The sequence below is a fragment of the Ceratosolen solmsi genome, unplaced genomic scaffold, assembly GCF_000503995.2.
Source record: "Ceratosolen solmsi marchali unplaced genomic scaffold, CerSol_1.0 scaffold17, whole genome shotgun sequence".
In the NCBI taxonomy this organism is placed as follows: Eukaryota; Metazoa; Arthropoda; class Insecta; order Hymenoptera; family Agaonidae; genus Ceratosolen; species Ceratosolen solmsi.
In genome coordinates this window covers 662,594-680,408 of record NW_011948445.1, presented here as the reverse complement: position 1 = coordinate 680,408, position 17,815 = coordinate 662,594, and the positions used below count along the sequence as shown (strand labels likewise).

The 17,815-nt window shown below is 26.1% G+C and overlaps 2 protein-coding genes across 2 annotated transcripts; one reads left to right on the top strand and one right to left on the bottom strand.

Moving 5' to 3' along the window:
• Positions 1-3,382: 3,382 nt before the first annotated feature.
• On the bottom strand, positions 3,383-5,387 carry Idh3a (isocitrate dehydrogenase [NAD] subunit alpha, mitochondrial). Its single transcript, XM_011504423.1, has 6 exons — positions 5,299-5,387; positions 4,885-5,010; positions 4,523-4,695; positions 4,211-4,445; positions 3,852-4,130; positions 3,383-3,778 (listed from the first exon to the last, which is right to left on the bottom strand). Exons 1-6 carry the CDS (start codon positions 5,323-5,325, stop codon positions 3,539-3,541), a joined length of 1,080 nt encoding a protein of 359 aa, XP_011502725.1. The 5' UTR covers positions 5,326-5,387; the 3' UTR covers positions 3,383-3,538.
• A 5,265-nt stretch (positions 5,388-10,652) lies between these two features.
• rump (heterogeneous nuclear ribonucleoprotein rumpelstiltskin) lies at positions 10,653-15,175 on the top strand. Its single transcript, XM_011504422.1, has 9 exons — positions 10,653-10,732; positions 10,875-11,244; positions 11,317-11,577; positions 11,652-11,898; positions 11,971-12,147; positions 12,740-13,176; positions 13,251-13,386; positions 13,768-13,846; positions 13,930-15,175. The coding sequence occupies exons 1-8, from the start codon at positions 10,719-10,721 to the stop codon at positions 13,821-13,823; spliced, it is 1,698 nt and encodes a 565-aa protein (XP_011502724.1). The 5' UTR covers positions 10,653-10,718; the 3' UTR covers positions 13,824-13,846; positions 13,930-15,175.
• The last annotated feature ends 2,640 nt before the right edge of the window (positions 15,176-17,815 follow it).

The window sequence follows — 17,815 nt, the reverse complement described above, 5'->3', positions numbered from 1 at the left end:
CCAGATGTTTTATGACACTAGTACAAATAATTGTGAGCGAAAGGGTTTGAATGCTAGTGTGAATTTTACGATATCGCTTGCCAGATGTTTTATTGCATTTTACTTTCTCGCATTCTCAAACAAATGTATTTAAGAGACAATCACAAGCTTGTGAAGTCATCACAGGGAATCACACTCGGTGAAGTCCCTTATTCAAATAGGAAGTTGCAAGTCCCTCAATGAAGTTCTAAGACAAACTCTCGATAAAGTCCTTATTGAAATAGGAAGTGACAAGTCCCTCAACTAAGTCCGAAGATAAACTTTCGTTGAAGCCTCAAAGAAAAAGAAGTGGAAAAAATCCCTTATCGAAGTCCGAAGACAAGTACCAGTTGAAATCCTCATTGAAGAAGGAAGTGGCAAGTCCCTCAACTGAGTCCAAGATTAGTAGTCGTTTGTAGTATCAGCTACTTTAGGCGTCATTGCCATCATCTTAGATTGAAGGTTTTTATCTCACAGGTACACACAAAATTATCTTAATTAATTCTACTTTCTGTACTTAAGGAGATGCACATGGCCCATACGCACGTACCACGTGTCGACAAGCCTTCGCGCCATTCTGCGCCCACCTTGTCGACCTAACCTCTTTGCGAGCTCGAGTCCTACGCTCACGAGGCCAATCTTCGCGCCATTTGTGTTCATAACAGAAACAACACGTGCCCTTCTCGAAAAAGTGGTAAGAGTTTTATAATTACTCACTTTCCATGGAATAGCATCAGTATGCTACGCTAAGAGAAGCAAATATTTTATGAAACATTTGTGTGTGTTCGAAATTTAATGTTGGTTTTATGGTTCGAACTGGCAATTTAATAGTTCAGCGGATTAATCTCTCGCCATAGCGATTAAGAAGAAAGAAGGCACAAGTGGAAGGGCTGAAAAGTATAATGTAATGTATTTTTAGTTCAATTATTGTTTATTCTGGTTATGACTTATAATAATATTGTAGCGTTGTTGGTTGCTTCTATTGAGATGGCGAATTATTCTATTGTAGTGGTGCGAGTGCTTTCTTCTGTTCTTGGTTGTTGTTGATGCTACGGAGGTTGTGTGGATCTTCAATGCTGATGTTGTAGGGATCATCATGAGTTAGTCGACCATGCTCTTCATGAGCATGGGAAGATAGTAATGGTAGTGGTAATAGTAATCAATAAAAATTCGTAGAGAATGCAAACACGTTTTTATACAAGATAAAGTTTTTAAGAGGTAATTGTTATTTAATTCGACCGTACTCAAACGGAGAATGGGAATTTTTGAGTGTTAGTCACACGCATGAATCAGAATTAGTCACTTCCCGGACGGAAGGAACTTATCACCGATCTTGAATGGTTGAACTCGAGTCTCGACAACGTAAATACTTGTAGAAAGTAGTTTTTACGTTCTGAACCCTGTGTGGCCTTTAAGACTGTATTGCGTGGGTTGTGTTGCGCGCAGCTTGAGCAGATTCGAGCCAGAGTGACTAATTTTGTACAATTAATACAGAACCTTATGAACTACCGTACTAGCCCGCCGGTGTGGAGGCGTGTTTGGCGCACTTTATTGATTACGATCCCAATGGCTTCACTGTTCAATTGCTACCCTGGTTGCAATAGATTCTTTTAATCTCGCACGTATGCCTTTTAGATTGATTGTCGGAGATTTCGGTTGAAATTCGTGCTGGCGCAAGTGAAGAAAAGGCAGTTCGCGGGGGATTATTGGCATAGAGTCTGCGTGGGCAGCCAAAGGGCTGTCCGCGTGGGCAACCAAGTATCTTTCTTCTTCAAAGGGCGACAAATCATTTAGAATAAGAGTGAGCAGTCTGGGGAAAGGTCAAGTTATAGAAATTAATTATCCAAGAAAGCCAAGCCTAACAATTCACTCAATACAGAAATAAGTGCTAGTAATTCGCCACAAGAATAGTTCATGCTGGTGAGTAAAGGAGTCACGCCGCACATGATTCGTGTCCCTCTCACCGCTGAATCAGATTGAATTACGATATCACTGTAAGAACGTTGATACATATTTTCTCTTCAATTATTGTCAGCCGGCAACAGAACCGGCCATAAGACAATCATCAAGATTATCTCACACTCTCCACTCAGAAGTATGCAGCAATTATTTACCTGTGCAATTTACATTAATTAAATGATTTGAAGGCATCTTGTGTAGTGACACCTCCTGTATAAGAAGCCGATCAAGAAATCATATCTTCATATAAGATACAAGAAGATTCTACAACATCCATATGTAAATAGTGTAATAAATTGTATAATAAATATAATTAACCAACTCTCACGACTCTTGTACAGCCCCTACATCTCACCCCTTCCCGAGCGTCTGCTACGGCGGGCGGCAAACTAAGCTATTGAAACATTGGCAGTTCGAGCCAAGAATTACATCCCTACAATATTTCGAACAAAATTAAATTTGCAACGCTTACAGGTATACTCAGAAACAAAATATTTTAAGAATAAGATGGAAGTAGAAAGAATGGAAATTTTAGAATACTCTATTACCGACAAAAAATGTTTTATAGGTAAAAATGCAAATTGAGGGTATACTTTACTGGTTTATCCTTCCTACCTAAGGTAGTACATATGTTAAATATATTTTATATTTAACAGCAAGCATCCAAACTTTAATCGCGTTTTGTATAAAGGCGATTTGAAAAATTATTTTGCTTAATTTATAAAACGTTTCCATACCAAATAGTAATTTATAAATATATTAATTGCTTGAAATGTTTTATTATTGCTCACCATTAGGTTATTTATTCACAGATATAAATTAGATCTTAATAAAATTAAAGCGATAATTGTTTTATTCATCCTTTATATTTACATTCATTAAAATTATATTTCGCTACATATTAATACATATTTTTTAATTTTTTTATATTATTTTGATGATTATAATGAAAATAATATGCTACTGGTTTTTCTTTTGGATGTTACAGTTCTACAAAAAAGAAAAAATTTACTTAAAAATTATAACATTAAAAATTTTTTATAATTTATATCGTTTTTTGTATTTTATGAATTTATTTTATATTGTTTGATTATTAATTTTTAAGTTTTTAATGTATTAATTTTCTTTAATAAAATTTGCAATTTATATTAGACAACATTTATTTATGTGTATGTACATAATGTTTATCTATATTAAATAATTTATTTGTAAAAATATTTCTCATAATTTTTATTTATATTCAGAATCATATATTGTTATAGAATACATATTCTATAAAATATTAAATAAATTTATAATTTATGAACTCTCATTAAATTATTTTATAATTAAATATTATTTATTTATTCATAAAATCCTGTATTATTATTTGTACTTGTTTACTAATTATATATCTTTCTTTTTTTATACTTAAACTTACTTTAATATTAAAATTACACTCTCGCATACAAATTATTCAACACTGTAAAAACAAATCCTCAGATAAGCAGGTTTTACTCATCTATTAAAACCAAAATTTCTATGCATATTAACAATTTTAATTTAGATAAAAATAAGTTTATTATTTTATTTGCATAACAATTTTGCTGCATATTTCACTTGTATATTCACTGCATTTTGCAGTACCACCTAAATCGCCTGTTAAGTATTTAGCTTCTTTAATTGTGTCATAAGCAGAAGTTTCAATGATCGTGGCATGATCATTTAGACCCATATATTTTAACATCATAACTGCGGATAATAATAAAGCTGTAGGATTAGCTCTATCTTGCCCAGCAATATCTGGTGCAGTACCATGAACCTTTAAATGATTATTAATTAAATATTTAAAAAAGAAATTATTAATAAAATCAATTTCTTAAAAATAAACTTACAGATTCGAAAAGAGCACCTTTCAAACCAATGTTTCCACTTGGTGTAAGTCCCAAACCTCCTACTAAACCAGCACACATATCAGACAAAATATCACCATATAAATTGGGCATTACAAGAACATCATATTGACTTGGTTCTTGCACCATATTTAAACAAACTGTGTCTAAATATCGTTCTTCAAATTTTACACTTGGATATTTTTGAGCTGCTTCTCTACAGCATCTCAAAAATAAACCATCTGACATTCTCATTATATTTGCTTTATGTACAGCAGTTACCTAGAAATTTTTTTTATTATAAATATAACTATTATATACAAGGATATGTATCTTCTTGTTAATTCTTAGAAACTTTAAACCTTTTTTCTATTATTATCTTTAGCATATTGAAAAGCAAATTCTGCTACTCTACTTGAGGCCTCTTCTGTAATAAGCTTAATAGACTGTACAACTCCTTCAACAATTTCGTGTTCAATACCGGAATATTCTCCCTCAGTATTTTCTCTAATTGTGATAACATCAACATTATCATAAAGAGTTTTATAACCTTCTAAAGACCGACATGGTCGAACATTAGCATATAGATTGAATTCCCTTAATTAGTGGAAAAGATAAAACAATATATTAACTTTCATTACACAATAGGAATCTACTGTAAAATGTACTATTACTTTCTTAATGCCAGATTTAAGGATCTATGCCCTTTTCCAATTGGAGTCATAAGTGGTCCTTTTAAACCAATTTTGTTTTTGTTAATTGAGTCAATGGCTGCTTGAGGTATACCAAATTTACCATCTGACCCTTTAACAGGTGTAACATCTACTGATTCCCAATCTATAGGTACCTATAATACAATATATTTACATAATAAAATTTTATCAATGTAACAAAATTAGATATATACAGTATTTCTTAATTTCAGTATTTATAAATCAAAATAGATTTTTATAAAATAAAATTAAATATATATTATATTACATTTATAATATCATTTATACTTTATATAACAAGAGCTTCTAGACAAAAATCTTACTTTAGCCGCTTCAAAAATTTTTTGTACAGCTACAGAAATTTCAGGACCAATACCATCCCCAGGGATTAAAGTACATTTATGAAGATTGCTACTACAAAACCTGACATCTGCAACTTTTAATGGTATCTATAATGTAAAAATATAAATTAAATTATTTTATTTTTAGTGCTATTGAGTACATATATGAATACATCAAAATTAAAAATAATTAAGAAAAATACTAAAATTTAAAATAAGAGAAATTGCAAGAAATTAAGGCTTGAAAAATAAAAATACAATTTGAAATAAATGAGCTAGATTAGGAAATTTAAGTTCTAATAAACAATACGAATGTTTCTTAAATTGTGAGTTCTAAAATTAATAATTTTGATAGCTTTATATATATATAAAAATATAATTTTTAACGAAACTTACAATCTTTCGTATCCATAGAGCCGCCATTCTTTTATATTATTTTTATTAAATTCCCTTTTTATGGTTGGTAATTTTTAACAAATACAACATAAATGGAAATGATAGATTGGAAAAAAAATTATTATAGAAGCGTATATTTTTTTAAAACTATAATAGAAATTCATAAAGCCAAAACTTTCGTTAAAGCAGAAAGTTCAAATGTAAAAATGAGATTGAATAAGTGTATGAGTGTACGTGAGTGAGAAAGAGTGGGAGGAAAAGAAAGAGAATATTAACTCGTGTTACAATTAACTTACGATGCATGATACGAAGCAAGGTAGATGAAAATATAGATAGAATTAATACTGTTAATATATTGACTTTTATAGAGTTTTAGAAAGCTGATGTCCATAATCTAGCAGCTAATAAATATCAAATTAAAATGAGAAGAATACATGCGCCTATACAAAAATAATCAAATTTTATATTAAAAACAAAATTGACTACGAAAATAATGAAGTTAAATTAAAAGTAAGGAAAAAATCATTTTAATTTATAAACAAAAGAAATGCGCATATCATAATTAATTTTTATTTTAAAAAGATATACTGTAATTTTAAAATAAAAATGCATAATTTTTTTCATATTTCTAATTTAATAAAAATAGCCGATTTATTTTTAAGTACTTACTTTTAGTTTTCTTTGCCCTTTTCCTTTAGATTTTTAATATTTATGAGTAGTTTTAAGTATTTTTTTGTATTCAAGGTATTTCATATTTCATATCTTGTTAATATCTTTTTTTTTAACAAACTTTAATCATCTTTCACACATACTAGATTTTATTTCTAATTTTATTTATTTGAATGTTTTTCCCTGTATTTTACTTAAAATATTATATGTAATTTATCATTAAATTGTTGTATCCGATGAATTTTTTTATTTGTTACTTGTACATACTATATACAATTTAATATTCTTTTTATCAGTTATCAATACTTTTCTGATATTTATAGAAATTAATGATTATATTTTTATGATTAATTTTAAGGTTATAAAAATGTTAATTATAATTTTATTAAAATTATTTCACTACTTTTTTAAAAAAAATTATTTTCAAAAATTTAACAATTTTACCAAAGATAAATAAGATTATATTATATCTATTATCATTTAACATTAAATTCAAGATAAATTATTTAATATTTCCAAATCAAAATGATTGAATAACTGTGTAGTTATTGTATATGTATATATACAATATATAATAATAACTATATATATATATATATATATATATATATATATATACATATATTATTAAGATATAATTAATAATAGGAATATAATTAATGTATAAAAGTAATTATTTGTATATATATTTCATAAAAGGCAATTACATTTATAAAAAAAATTTTTATTTTCTATTATTTGTATAACTTTATAAAATCAAGCAAACATCAATGTAGAAAATTTTATAATACTTCAATATCTGGAACTAGTATCACATGATACAAAGTTATACGTTTATTAATGATTGCGTGTTGGATATATATCAATATGTTGGATATATATATAGTAGATATTTCGACTAAAAAAAACTAAGAAAATTAACAAAATTAATATTTTTTAAAATATATTTTAAAACACACAAAACTAAGGATTTTTCATTTATTATATTTTTGTATTTCTAATTTCTTACAATGTAACCTTTGAGTTAAAGTAAATTTTACAATTTACTAACTTTTCAGAATACATAATTTTGGTAGCTTTTCTTATTTAACTTTTACATATCTAGAGAATTTTGTGATATCGAACAAAAGAAAGGATACAAATATTCATTTTTTTAGCCTTCAATGTTGTTCTTGATGCTCCCTATAGACTATAATGCAATTCATCTATTCGATTCTGATATTTTTGAATTTTCGTTTAGTTTTGTTTCAATTTTTTAAAAATTTGTTTCATTAATTTATTAAACTAATTAATTGAATTTGATAAATTTCTAATTTGAATATTTTATTATTTTCTTGATACATACATATTTACACATATGCATAAAAAATTAAGGGCGGTAAAATATTTTAAAAATAGTTTGAAAATAGTTACTTGTCAAGAAATTTTATTTCTATTTTCATTTTAATCTCCAATATTATGGTAAGAACATTTTTTACATAAACAATAATAATAATTTAATGTATACATTAGAAACTACTTTATTGAATGTATATAGTAAAATATTATCCACAGAAAATTTAAATTAAGAATCTATTTTATCTTTTATTTCATTTGAAAATTTTTGCGTCAAATATTTTCGTATAAGTTTAAAAATGGGTTATTGCAAAAAGTTGTACAATATTTAAAATATTTATAAATAATGTACTCTAATGTATTTTTATAAAACAATATATTTATATATATTTTTTTAATATATTTTTATAAACAAAATTATATTTAATAATTTTGTTTTACTTTAATCTAAGATACCATTCACGTTTCTTTCATTATAAATTAATTAATCACTTCTAAAAATTTAATAATCCTCTTTAAAAATTCTTCTTCATTTTGTGCAGTCACGTTTTTGCGATGATCTTATATTTGATCGTTTATACTTATGTTAACTTGATGGTATATGAAAATATTACGAGACTCCTTGACTTTATTTAATACGTATATTTCTTAAAGATGATTCTATTAAAAACCCCATGTTTTGTACATTGTTGACCCATGATTTAAACATTTACGAAATAATAAATTATATAGAAGGTATTACTTTTGAAAATTAAAGTATTCTGTATACAAGGCATATTGTAAAATTGAAGCAAAGAATATATTCATTCCTATAAATACTGAACAATAAGTATATTCAGGATTGGTAATACCGCGCTAAGCGTATAGTCCACTAATATACTTAAAACTAATATTAGAATGTTATGAATATATTATTAATCAGGTAGATCATGCTATTCATATTATATATTCCTTATATTTCTAATAGCTTTTAGTTAATGTCAGAGTGAGAGTTTCCTAATTCATTTAGCAAAATATATATAGAGTGTTTTAATAGAATTTGATAACGTAAATAAATATGTACTGTATCGATGCGCTTTTTCTGAATCGTTTTATTAAATTATGTCAATTATTCTTTTCACTTATCTATCATATATGTAATGATATTTTTTCAATACTATAATCAATGTGCACGATTGTTTTATGTAAAAACCCTGCTTATCACTAATTTAAAAAGTAACTACTAATAAGACTCTATACATTTGGAATGCCAAATCATTGATTAATGCATATTGTAATCTCTTTCTTTAATCTTGACCATATACAATGTTATATTCTTTAGAAATTGATACAATAAGGAGAAGAATTAAGAGTTTGTTCGAGGAGATTTTATATACCTAATCCTTAGAATGAATAAAGATAATAAATAAAGTAAACAAGATTTATTTGTAGAAGATCATCGCCGATCTTGCCCTAACTTTAACATAGAATGGAATTAATACTTCGTGTCAGAATTACTATGATGAGATCTCCTTATACGAGCTCTTTCATAAGTACATTATGAGGGACTGGGCTGATGATAGTGAAAAGCTTTCAGCGTGTTGAGAATTCGGTGTTTATCATAAACTCTACTACGTTCAACCAATTCTTCATTTTGATATTAAGTCTAAAAAGTTTTCATTACGAATGATAGAAATAATCGAGGGAATCAACAAAATCATTAAGAACCAGAACAAATAGTCTTCATAAGTTAGCTTTCATATATAATATGGTTTATTCTTGAATAGACTTTCTTTTGTATTGAAAAATAAATAATAATTTTGGTTGTTATTTATCAAAAAGGTGAACAACATATAACTAGTGTAACTAGGATATATTACCACTACTAAGAATAAGTTTAGTCAGAAATTTTCAACAAACCCAGGATAATGTCTCTATTTATCTTGTTTGATATTTTAAATTAACTGATAAAAAGCTATCAACGACAAAGATTCTCCTGAAAGTGAGGTTATTAACATAATTTTTTCCTAAAGTAAAAGAATAAAAATAGCTTTAAAAATACTGTTAGTTATTTATTTACAAAGAGTGGGAAAAGTATAAATGGATCTATAACAATGATTTAAAGCACGGATTTCAATCTGAACACATTGAAAAAAAATTTATGTACACTAAAATCGGTAAAAAAAGCATCGGTTTTCAATTAATGACGCTATTTGTAAAGTTTTCTATGTGATCATTACCAGTCTTACACCATTACTACCCAGCTCAGTATTAATAAAAATTGTATTTAACTAATTGTATTATACTATAAACGTCTAAATTTCTGATTTATTGTAAAAGCATATGTACATAAATAAAATTACATTTGATTATATTCAATATCCATGCCATTCTGTTAATTTAAAAAAATTTTATAGAATTTTTATTTTTATATAAAATATGTATATTTAAATAAACAGAATACAAAATTTACAAAAAAATAATAATCAATTAATATACTTGTTTTATATATTATCCTAAAATATCAATCCTGTACTTAACCCAGAAGTTTGGCATGCTATAAACATAACAGATGAAAAATGTAGAATAAATTTGAAGTTAATAGTACATTTTTTAAAGGATACGTGTTATAAAATCTAAGCTTATTATCTAAAATCGAAATATATATAGATAGTAAAAAATTATTGATTATACATATTTCAATTTCAGGAGTTTATTTTTTGAAAATTAATTAAAAATTGAGACATTGTGTTAAAAATTTATTGAACGATAAATATAAATATTATTGTTCTTGACGCTTATAAATAATATAAATAAATAGTATAAGAATGAATACACGAAATATATACATATTCAATATTAATTTTGATTTAATTTAATAGAGAAATGTATGAAAATTTAAAATAATATATTAACTAATGTTTATAAATTATAAGTAATTTACTATCATTTTGTTATCCCTTTGGAGATCTATATAAATTGCACCTTTTATTAAACCAATAAACAGAATTCACCTGCGCATGATTCAAAGGGGTATACTATATAAGTTTTAAACTTTCTGTATCTTTAATTAATCGCCTTTGAAAGTGATTTTGCCAGTCAATTAACTCAGTAGAGCTTACTGCGCATGCGATAAAATATTCTTACTCTACTCTATTTGAAACTTCAAACCTTTTAATTTTATGTCTGGCTTGTTCGTTAATGAAGAGCAAAGGCAACGATTTAGTAATTGCTCTAAACCGGCCTTTCAGCCATTTTGAGGACGCTTTCGGCTTCGTTTGGTTGTAATTGATTGGAGTATCTGTTCTATTTAAATCGTAATTATTAATAAGTCATTGAAGATAAAAATATTTATTGTAATTTTAATCTGAAGCTATATACTTGAAAAACAAAATATCAAGAATTGTCGAAGAACCTGTACAGAGAAAAATCAAGATATGAAAACAGAAGAGTAAGTATAGCCGAAAATAACCCGAGTATTGCTTGAAGAAATAATGATAAGAAATTATTAAAAAGTTTATTGTAATATTCCTTAAAATATTTAGCTTTTGTATTATTTTATTGAAAAATACTAATTCTTATTTACATTTTAGAAATACAATGTCTAATAGTGAAGATAGAGATAGAAGTAGAGAGCGTGACAGAAATCGTAGATCAGATCGGCCAAATCGTATAAATTCTAATAGTCGAGATCGCAGTCGTGAAAGAAACGATCGTGGCAGAAAAGTTGCTGATCGACGAATTTACGTATCAAATATACCTTATGATTTCCGTTGGCAAGATTTAAAAGATCTTTTTAGAACTGAAGTTGGGAAAGTAGCTCACGTTGAACTTTTTACAGATGAAAATGATAAGCCTAGAGGTTGTGGTATTGTTGAATTTGAAGATTCTGATTCCGTGAAAATAGCTGTAGAGAAAATGCACAGGTTTGATATTAAAGGAAGAAAGCTTGTAGTCAAAGAGGTATTTTAAACATTCATGAAATATTTATGTAATACAATTCATAAGCTTTCAAAAATAATTTTACTTTAATAGGATTATGATGTTGAGCGCGACAAATATGGACGCTTAACTACAGGACGTAATAATGATAGAATTCGAGAAGACAGATTTCGAGATCAATCAAGACCTAATCCAGGCAGGCAAAATATGCCAATTCCTAGCGGTGGAGGTGGTGGCAGTGGTAATGGTGGAAATGCTGATAATAAATTTGGAAATACATATGGATTAAGCACTCAGTTTTTAGAATCCCTTGGTATTAGTGGACCTTTAGTTACTAGAGTTTTTGTAGCTAATGTAAGGAAATTAGTTTGACTATATAATAAAATTTGTAATTTACTTAAATATTTTAATTATGTTTGTTCATACAGCTTGACTATAAAGTTGATGAAAAAAAATTACTGGAAGTATTTAAATTAGCTGGAAAAGTTTTGCATGTTGAGCTAGGCAAAGATAAAGATGGAAAATCACGTGGTTTTGGTGTTGTCGAATATGATCATCCAGTTGAATCTGTGCAAGCTATTTCAATGTTACATAATCAACAACTTTATGATAGACGCATGACAGTTCGATTAGATCGTGCTAATGAACCAGATATGCCACCTAAATTACCTGAAGGTTAATATTTTTATATAATGGAATTTGAACATTAATGCTTCTAAAATTTATCTTATAATTTTTATTTGATAGGTTTAAAGGGGATTGGAATGGGCCTAGGAGCAGGTGGAAACAGATTGACAGATGTTGCTAGAAATATTCCAAATGTTCAACCTAATAATCCACCAGTAGTTAATCCGATTTCAGCACCTGTATTAGCTACTGGAGCATTCGGAGCTGGATTGAATAATGTTGTTCCTGCACAATTAGGTAATTTAATTTTTTACAATTTTTTTTTATGAAATTTAAAGTTCAAAATACGAATTCAATATAATTTTATTTCAAACGTTTTGCCATTAAATATAATATTTAATTTAAAATGACTAGTATTTTAATTCCAAACAAATTAATAAAATAATAAATTATCTTCATTTATAATCAACAAATAAAAATTGAAAAGATAATTATAATGAATGTATATATGAATATATTATAATGAAATATGTATTATAATGAAAATACATATGCTTAAATAGTGAAGCACTTATTTAATAAGCAATAATAATATGATTTTTTTAGTAGTACAGTATGTATTTCATTTTCGATAAGAAAAAACAGTTTTAAGAACTGTAGTACAAGAAAAGTTATATTTAACATTTTTTTTATATTACTCAAATCTTAAAAGGATTTTATTTGTTTGAATTTGATTGAAAATTAAATAATTGATTAAGTACATAATGAAAGTATATAATTTTATTTAAAAATAAAACATAAAATCAATGATTTTTGTTTTGGTACCTGGATCTTAAATTTAAAAATGATACAAATTAACAAAATATTTTTAATTATGTTTTATCATTAGCTACAGCACTTACAAATAGTAATGCAGCTGCTCTACAAGCCAGTTTAGCTAGTGGATTAGGAGCTAATCTGGCAACAACTTCTTTATTGAATAGTTCTTTGACAAATGAATTGGCATCCAATTTGAATAATTTTGGTCAGGGAGCTGCTAGTTTAGCAAATCTTCAAGCATCACTTGCAAACGCCCAATCAAATAATAGTTTCGCACCAAGAGGTTTATCCAAATTGGATAACGATGTTGGTTTTGGTGCTAACAATACCTTTGGAAATTCGGCTTTTGGAAATAGCAGAGATTTTGATGGTGGTTTTAATAGAGGAGATACTGATCGTGTTTCCGTTGGTGGAGCAGCATTTTCTACCAACGCTGGTCAAGTAGGTGGAAATAGACAAAATAGTAATGGGTCTCGACAAATATCTGACACAATTGTTATTGGAAATGTAAATAATTTTTCTAAGAACATTTCAAACATTTTAATAAAACTTCCTTTTACTTCAAAATTTATTACTTCCAGTTACCTCCAAATACAACCTGGCAAATGTTGAGAGATAAATGTCAAGATATAGGTGAGGTCAAATTTGCAGAAATGAGAGGAACAGATGTGGGTATGGTACGATTTGCATCAGAGTGGGATGCAGAACGTGCTGTGTGTATCCTTTGAAATATTATCTATTTATATATTATAAATCCTTTGATTTGACATCTAATTGAATTTATTTTATAAAAGAAGGCATTAAAATATTTGGAGCTCGTATACTTGGATATTTTTAATAAGTAGTTCTTTTTTATAATTAGGACATAAAATTAAAGTAGATAAATATGTATGCAATATCTATTTTTTAAATTTGTTTCTAAAGTTCAATATCAACTAATTTAAAACTATACACATGTGTATATATGTGTGTGTGTGTGTGTGTGTGTATTAGTGTACGCGCGCGCGCTTGTGTGTGTATAAATGATAAATTTTTTTTCATGTATAGTTAAATCTAAGTTTGTTCCTATTTTTATTTTCCTTAATATGTATATTATAGCTATGATGAATCGGTCACGTATTGATGGTAGGACAATCGAAGTGCGTCTGTATTAAATGGTAAAATTATCCCAATCAAGGTAAAGCATAATATATAATTTTCTATCAAGTATATGTAAAGTTATATTTGTTCTTGTGAACGTAATGAATTTATGTTTCGCAGCATTATTCACTGATCCTGATATGAAATTTTTAATACGTTTCAATCCAGTTGTGAGAGGTGATGGTTGTGCAGTACAGTCATTTCATTTGTTCAACATCGTTTGCGTCAACAACCGACTTTATTTTATTTTTTTATTGAGGAAGAGGTGGGGAAATTCATTGCTAAAAACTTATTGAAATTGATGGATCATGTTGTGTTTGATTTTGAAATTTTTTCCTAATGGCAGAAAATAGTTTCTTTTTCGTCGTAAAAATCATACGGGATGGGTCGAATCAGTTGAAACAAAGAAGAAATTTGTGTTGAAAATCTTTAACGAAAACAATATTTTTCTTTTGAGTCCATTTAATTGTCAATTTTTAAGTAATTTTAAATTATTGAAGTAATAATATAAATATTGGTCGTTATGTTCACAGCCCGTCCCATTCCGTTCGATTCCTGATGGTATGACAGCAATTAGTGTCATTAGTTTTAGAAATAGGTTTGTAATAGTTGTATTATAATCCACATAGCTTGTTATACATAGAAAGTAAGTATGAAAATCTGCTTTGTAAACTGTTTTACCGGCAACAATATTTCTTGCAATGCAAAATTTCTTGTGTCGTTATTCATTCAACATATATTTATGCTGATTTCTTGGTATAACGTTTAATATAAAGAAAAAATAGATTTATATCCAATGTAGTATTCTAAAGAATACAAAATCATTATTCTATGTATTAAATATTTTGTCGAAAATATTGTTTAAAAGAAACTTCATCGTCAGGACATCGGGAATTTATTTTTAAATTTCTAAGCTGTATTGTAGGCGCGTTGGTTGATCCAAAAGGTTTTTGTACATCGGGTTTCATTTTTGTTGCGTATTTTATTCAATGATAGAGGATTAATTTAATAATACAGATAAATTATACATTTTTTATAATGGTTCCAATTGGTTATTCATGTCATTGTTTTGATATCTGTATGATTTGATAAACGCCTTACTATAGTCTACATATATCATATCCGTGAGTACATTCTGGTATGTATTACAGATATTTTATTTTTGAACCAATGCATAAGTTCGTCACTTTAAACTATTAACGATTAAGAGAAGTCGGTATTTACAGATAATTCTGTATTCTTGTAAAAACATTTCCTCTCGCTACATAGATCCATGGAAACTTCTTACATACTGTATAACATTCTTGTATAATCAATTTGAAGATAGCCATTGAATAAAATTCAAATCCATATTTGACTATAATAATGTGGACGTTTTGTGTTTTATTTTGTCTGTTAATACATGATTTTCAGTTAAGTTGTATTTTCTGATTCAATTTATGTAATCAAATTTTTTATTTCATAATTAATCATGTTAATATGCTGAACATCATGTATATAATATAATAATTCTACAGAGTTGTTATTCACAGATCATCGTTGTCATCATCGTCGTTCAAGAGAAATGAATTATAATAATCATTTGAATGTAAGTTAATATAGCAGGTGAGACAGTTTTGCAGTGATTTTGTATTCATGTTAGTTTGGTAGTGCAATATTTATGATTTAGGTACACTTCATTTTAATTACGTTTTAATTAATAAAACTGTTACAAATTTATTAACAAAAGGATTTAATTACTGTGATATTATCAATTCTTTCTTTGCTCGGATTAATAAAAAACTTATGCATAATTTTTAAAAGAGCATAGAATTTTATCAATTTCAAAAAGAATTACTAATTAAAAGTAATTTTATTTGAAAATGATTTATTAAAAAAAGTATAGATCAGGAATATTAACTATATTAATATATATTAAAAACTAAAGAAATTCAATTAATTTCATTTTCATGGTAATTAAAATTGAAAGTATAGTATATTTGTATATTGCTATAACATTTAATAACTAAATAGATTTCATCAATTTTATAAAATGAAATTGCGAGATTACAAATTATTTTAAATAAATATAGTTTATAGATATAATAATAGCAATTGAAATTGCTTGATATTCATAACTAATTTTTACCTATTACTATTTAAGTAACATAATATAAAATAACTTGTTAAATTATAGAACATTTTATAAAATATGCTTATATTAAGAAATTTTATCAATGTGGCATTTTGTTTAATATTTCTAATATAGTTACATATTTAAAATGAAAAAAAAGATTACTATTAGCTAAATTGACTTTTTCAACTAATAATTACGATATAATAGGTTTATATAAAATGACCATAAATACCTACTTTATATTAGTATTATTTAAATTTTTAATAACTTATTATTCTTTAAAATATTCATACAGTAGGACTATCATTAGGAATTAAAACAAGACTAAAGTAGATCTAAATCTAAATTAAATAGTTGCTATAAATATTTTTTTATTGGTCATTTTTACTATTTGCTGTATTTAAATATAAATGACTGATATTTATATTAATATATCAATATGTGAAGTACATCATCTGCTAGATTTTAAAATAAATTTATGCCAAATTCAAAGAAATTATTTAAGTATAGAATTAACTATTTATAACATCAGTAATATACAGTTATTTAATATTATTTCATACTTTTTATTGATATCATTTAATGATGAACATTAAATTAAATTTAATTTCCAATGCAAAAAAGAAAACATTGTGTATAATTTTAATTCAAATATATAATATTTATTCCATACGATGAATTTCATATTTGAAATATTAAAGAATAAACTATTTTATCTACTAAAAAAGTATAAATTTTGTATTATTAAATCGAAATGCATATAATTTATTTGGTATTTTTAAATACATTACTTTTATCTATTATAATCGTAAAGCAATTCACAACCAATATTTTATTAGCCTATCTTAAAACTTACTTTTACTTTAATTTTTTTTATTATATAAGAAACTACATAGCATTAATTTTTGTAAATTTTAATAATTTTAAAATTATTATTCAGAAATTTTATATAATATTATTAGTTGATTTATAAATACACATCCAGTTTTTTATATAATTGAAATTTGTTAAATAATATTACAAAAAAGTTTCTATACCAAAACTTTAATTATTTCGAAGTTTTTTATTAAATAATAATAATCTTATCCTCACCAAACATATTTTTAGAATTAAAATATTATTTAAGAGAAAATAAATTTGTATTGAAACTTAAAAAAAAATAATTAAATTTTTTTTAATTTGAATTTTTATTTACATTGAATTATGTATAATAACAATTCTGAAGAAACATTTTTTACTCCGTATATTAAACTGTACATCCAGAATAGTGATTAATTATTTTCTCGGAAAAAATCTTAATTGTATGGTTGTTCTTTTTTGTTACTTGTATATATGAAGTTTTATAAACTTGTGTTTAGTATGCGATATAATATAATGTGGAGCATAATACAACTGAAGATAATCATCAATATAATCATTATTTTTCCATTTGAGTACGAAGTGAGTATCTTTATAGACAATTACCATTAATTCAAAATAACTTGATATACTAATTTAAAAATTTTAAATCAATATTTTTTTTTCTTAAGCACAGGTAGCATAGAAGTGCAAATGTCTATTACTCTTGGAAAAAATTCAATTTAACATATCATTGTAGGTCCTAGGCCTGAATATAAATCTTAATTTCAGAAATTTTTTTCATAATAAATTTATAAAAGATGAATATAAATTGAAGTGTTATATATAATTTTTACAAATAAAAATGAAATTCACATATTGATAAATATACACACACGGGCGCAGAAGCAACTTCCATCAATTTATTTTTCTATATATTAAATTATTAGTTTAAATTTTAGACATGTCAATTTATTAATTTTGCTTTAAGATCACGATTGGAAAAACTCCTATCAAATTATGTATTAAGAAATATTTTGATATAAGATTAAA

Bases quoted from the DNA above. Each gene is read 5' to 3' on its own strand.
- Idh3a (XM_011504423.1), bottom strand. From the start codon at position 5,325: ATGGCGGCTCTATGGATACGAAAGATT. The intron at 4,131-4,210 runs GTTTAAAGTTTC...AAAAATTTCTAG, and splicing joins AAGATAATAATAGAAAAAAG to GTAACTGCTGTACATAAAGC. The intron at 3,779-3,851 runs GTAAGTTTATTT...AATCATTTAAAG, and splicing joins AAGGTGCTCTTTTCGAATCT to GTTCATGGTACTGCACCAGA.
- rump (XM_011504422.1), top strand. The intron at 11,899-11,970 runs GTTAATATTTTT...TTTATTTGATAG, and splicing joins GCCACCTAAATTACCTGAAG to GTTTAAAGGGGATTGGAATG. The intron at 13,387-13,767 runs GTATCCTTTGAA...TGTATATTATAG, and splicing joins GGATGCAGAACGTGCTGTGT to CTATGATGAATCGGTCACGT.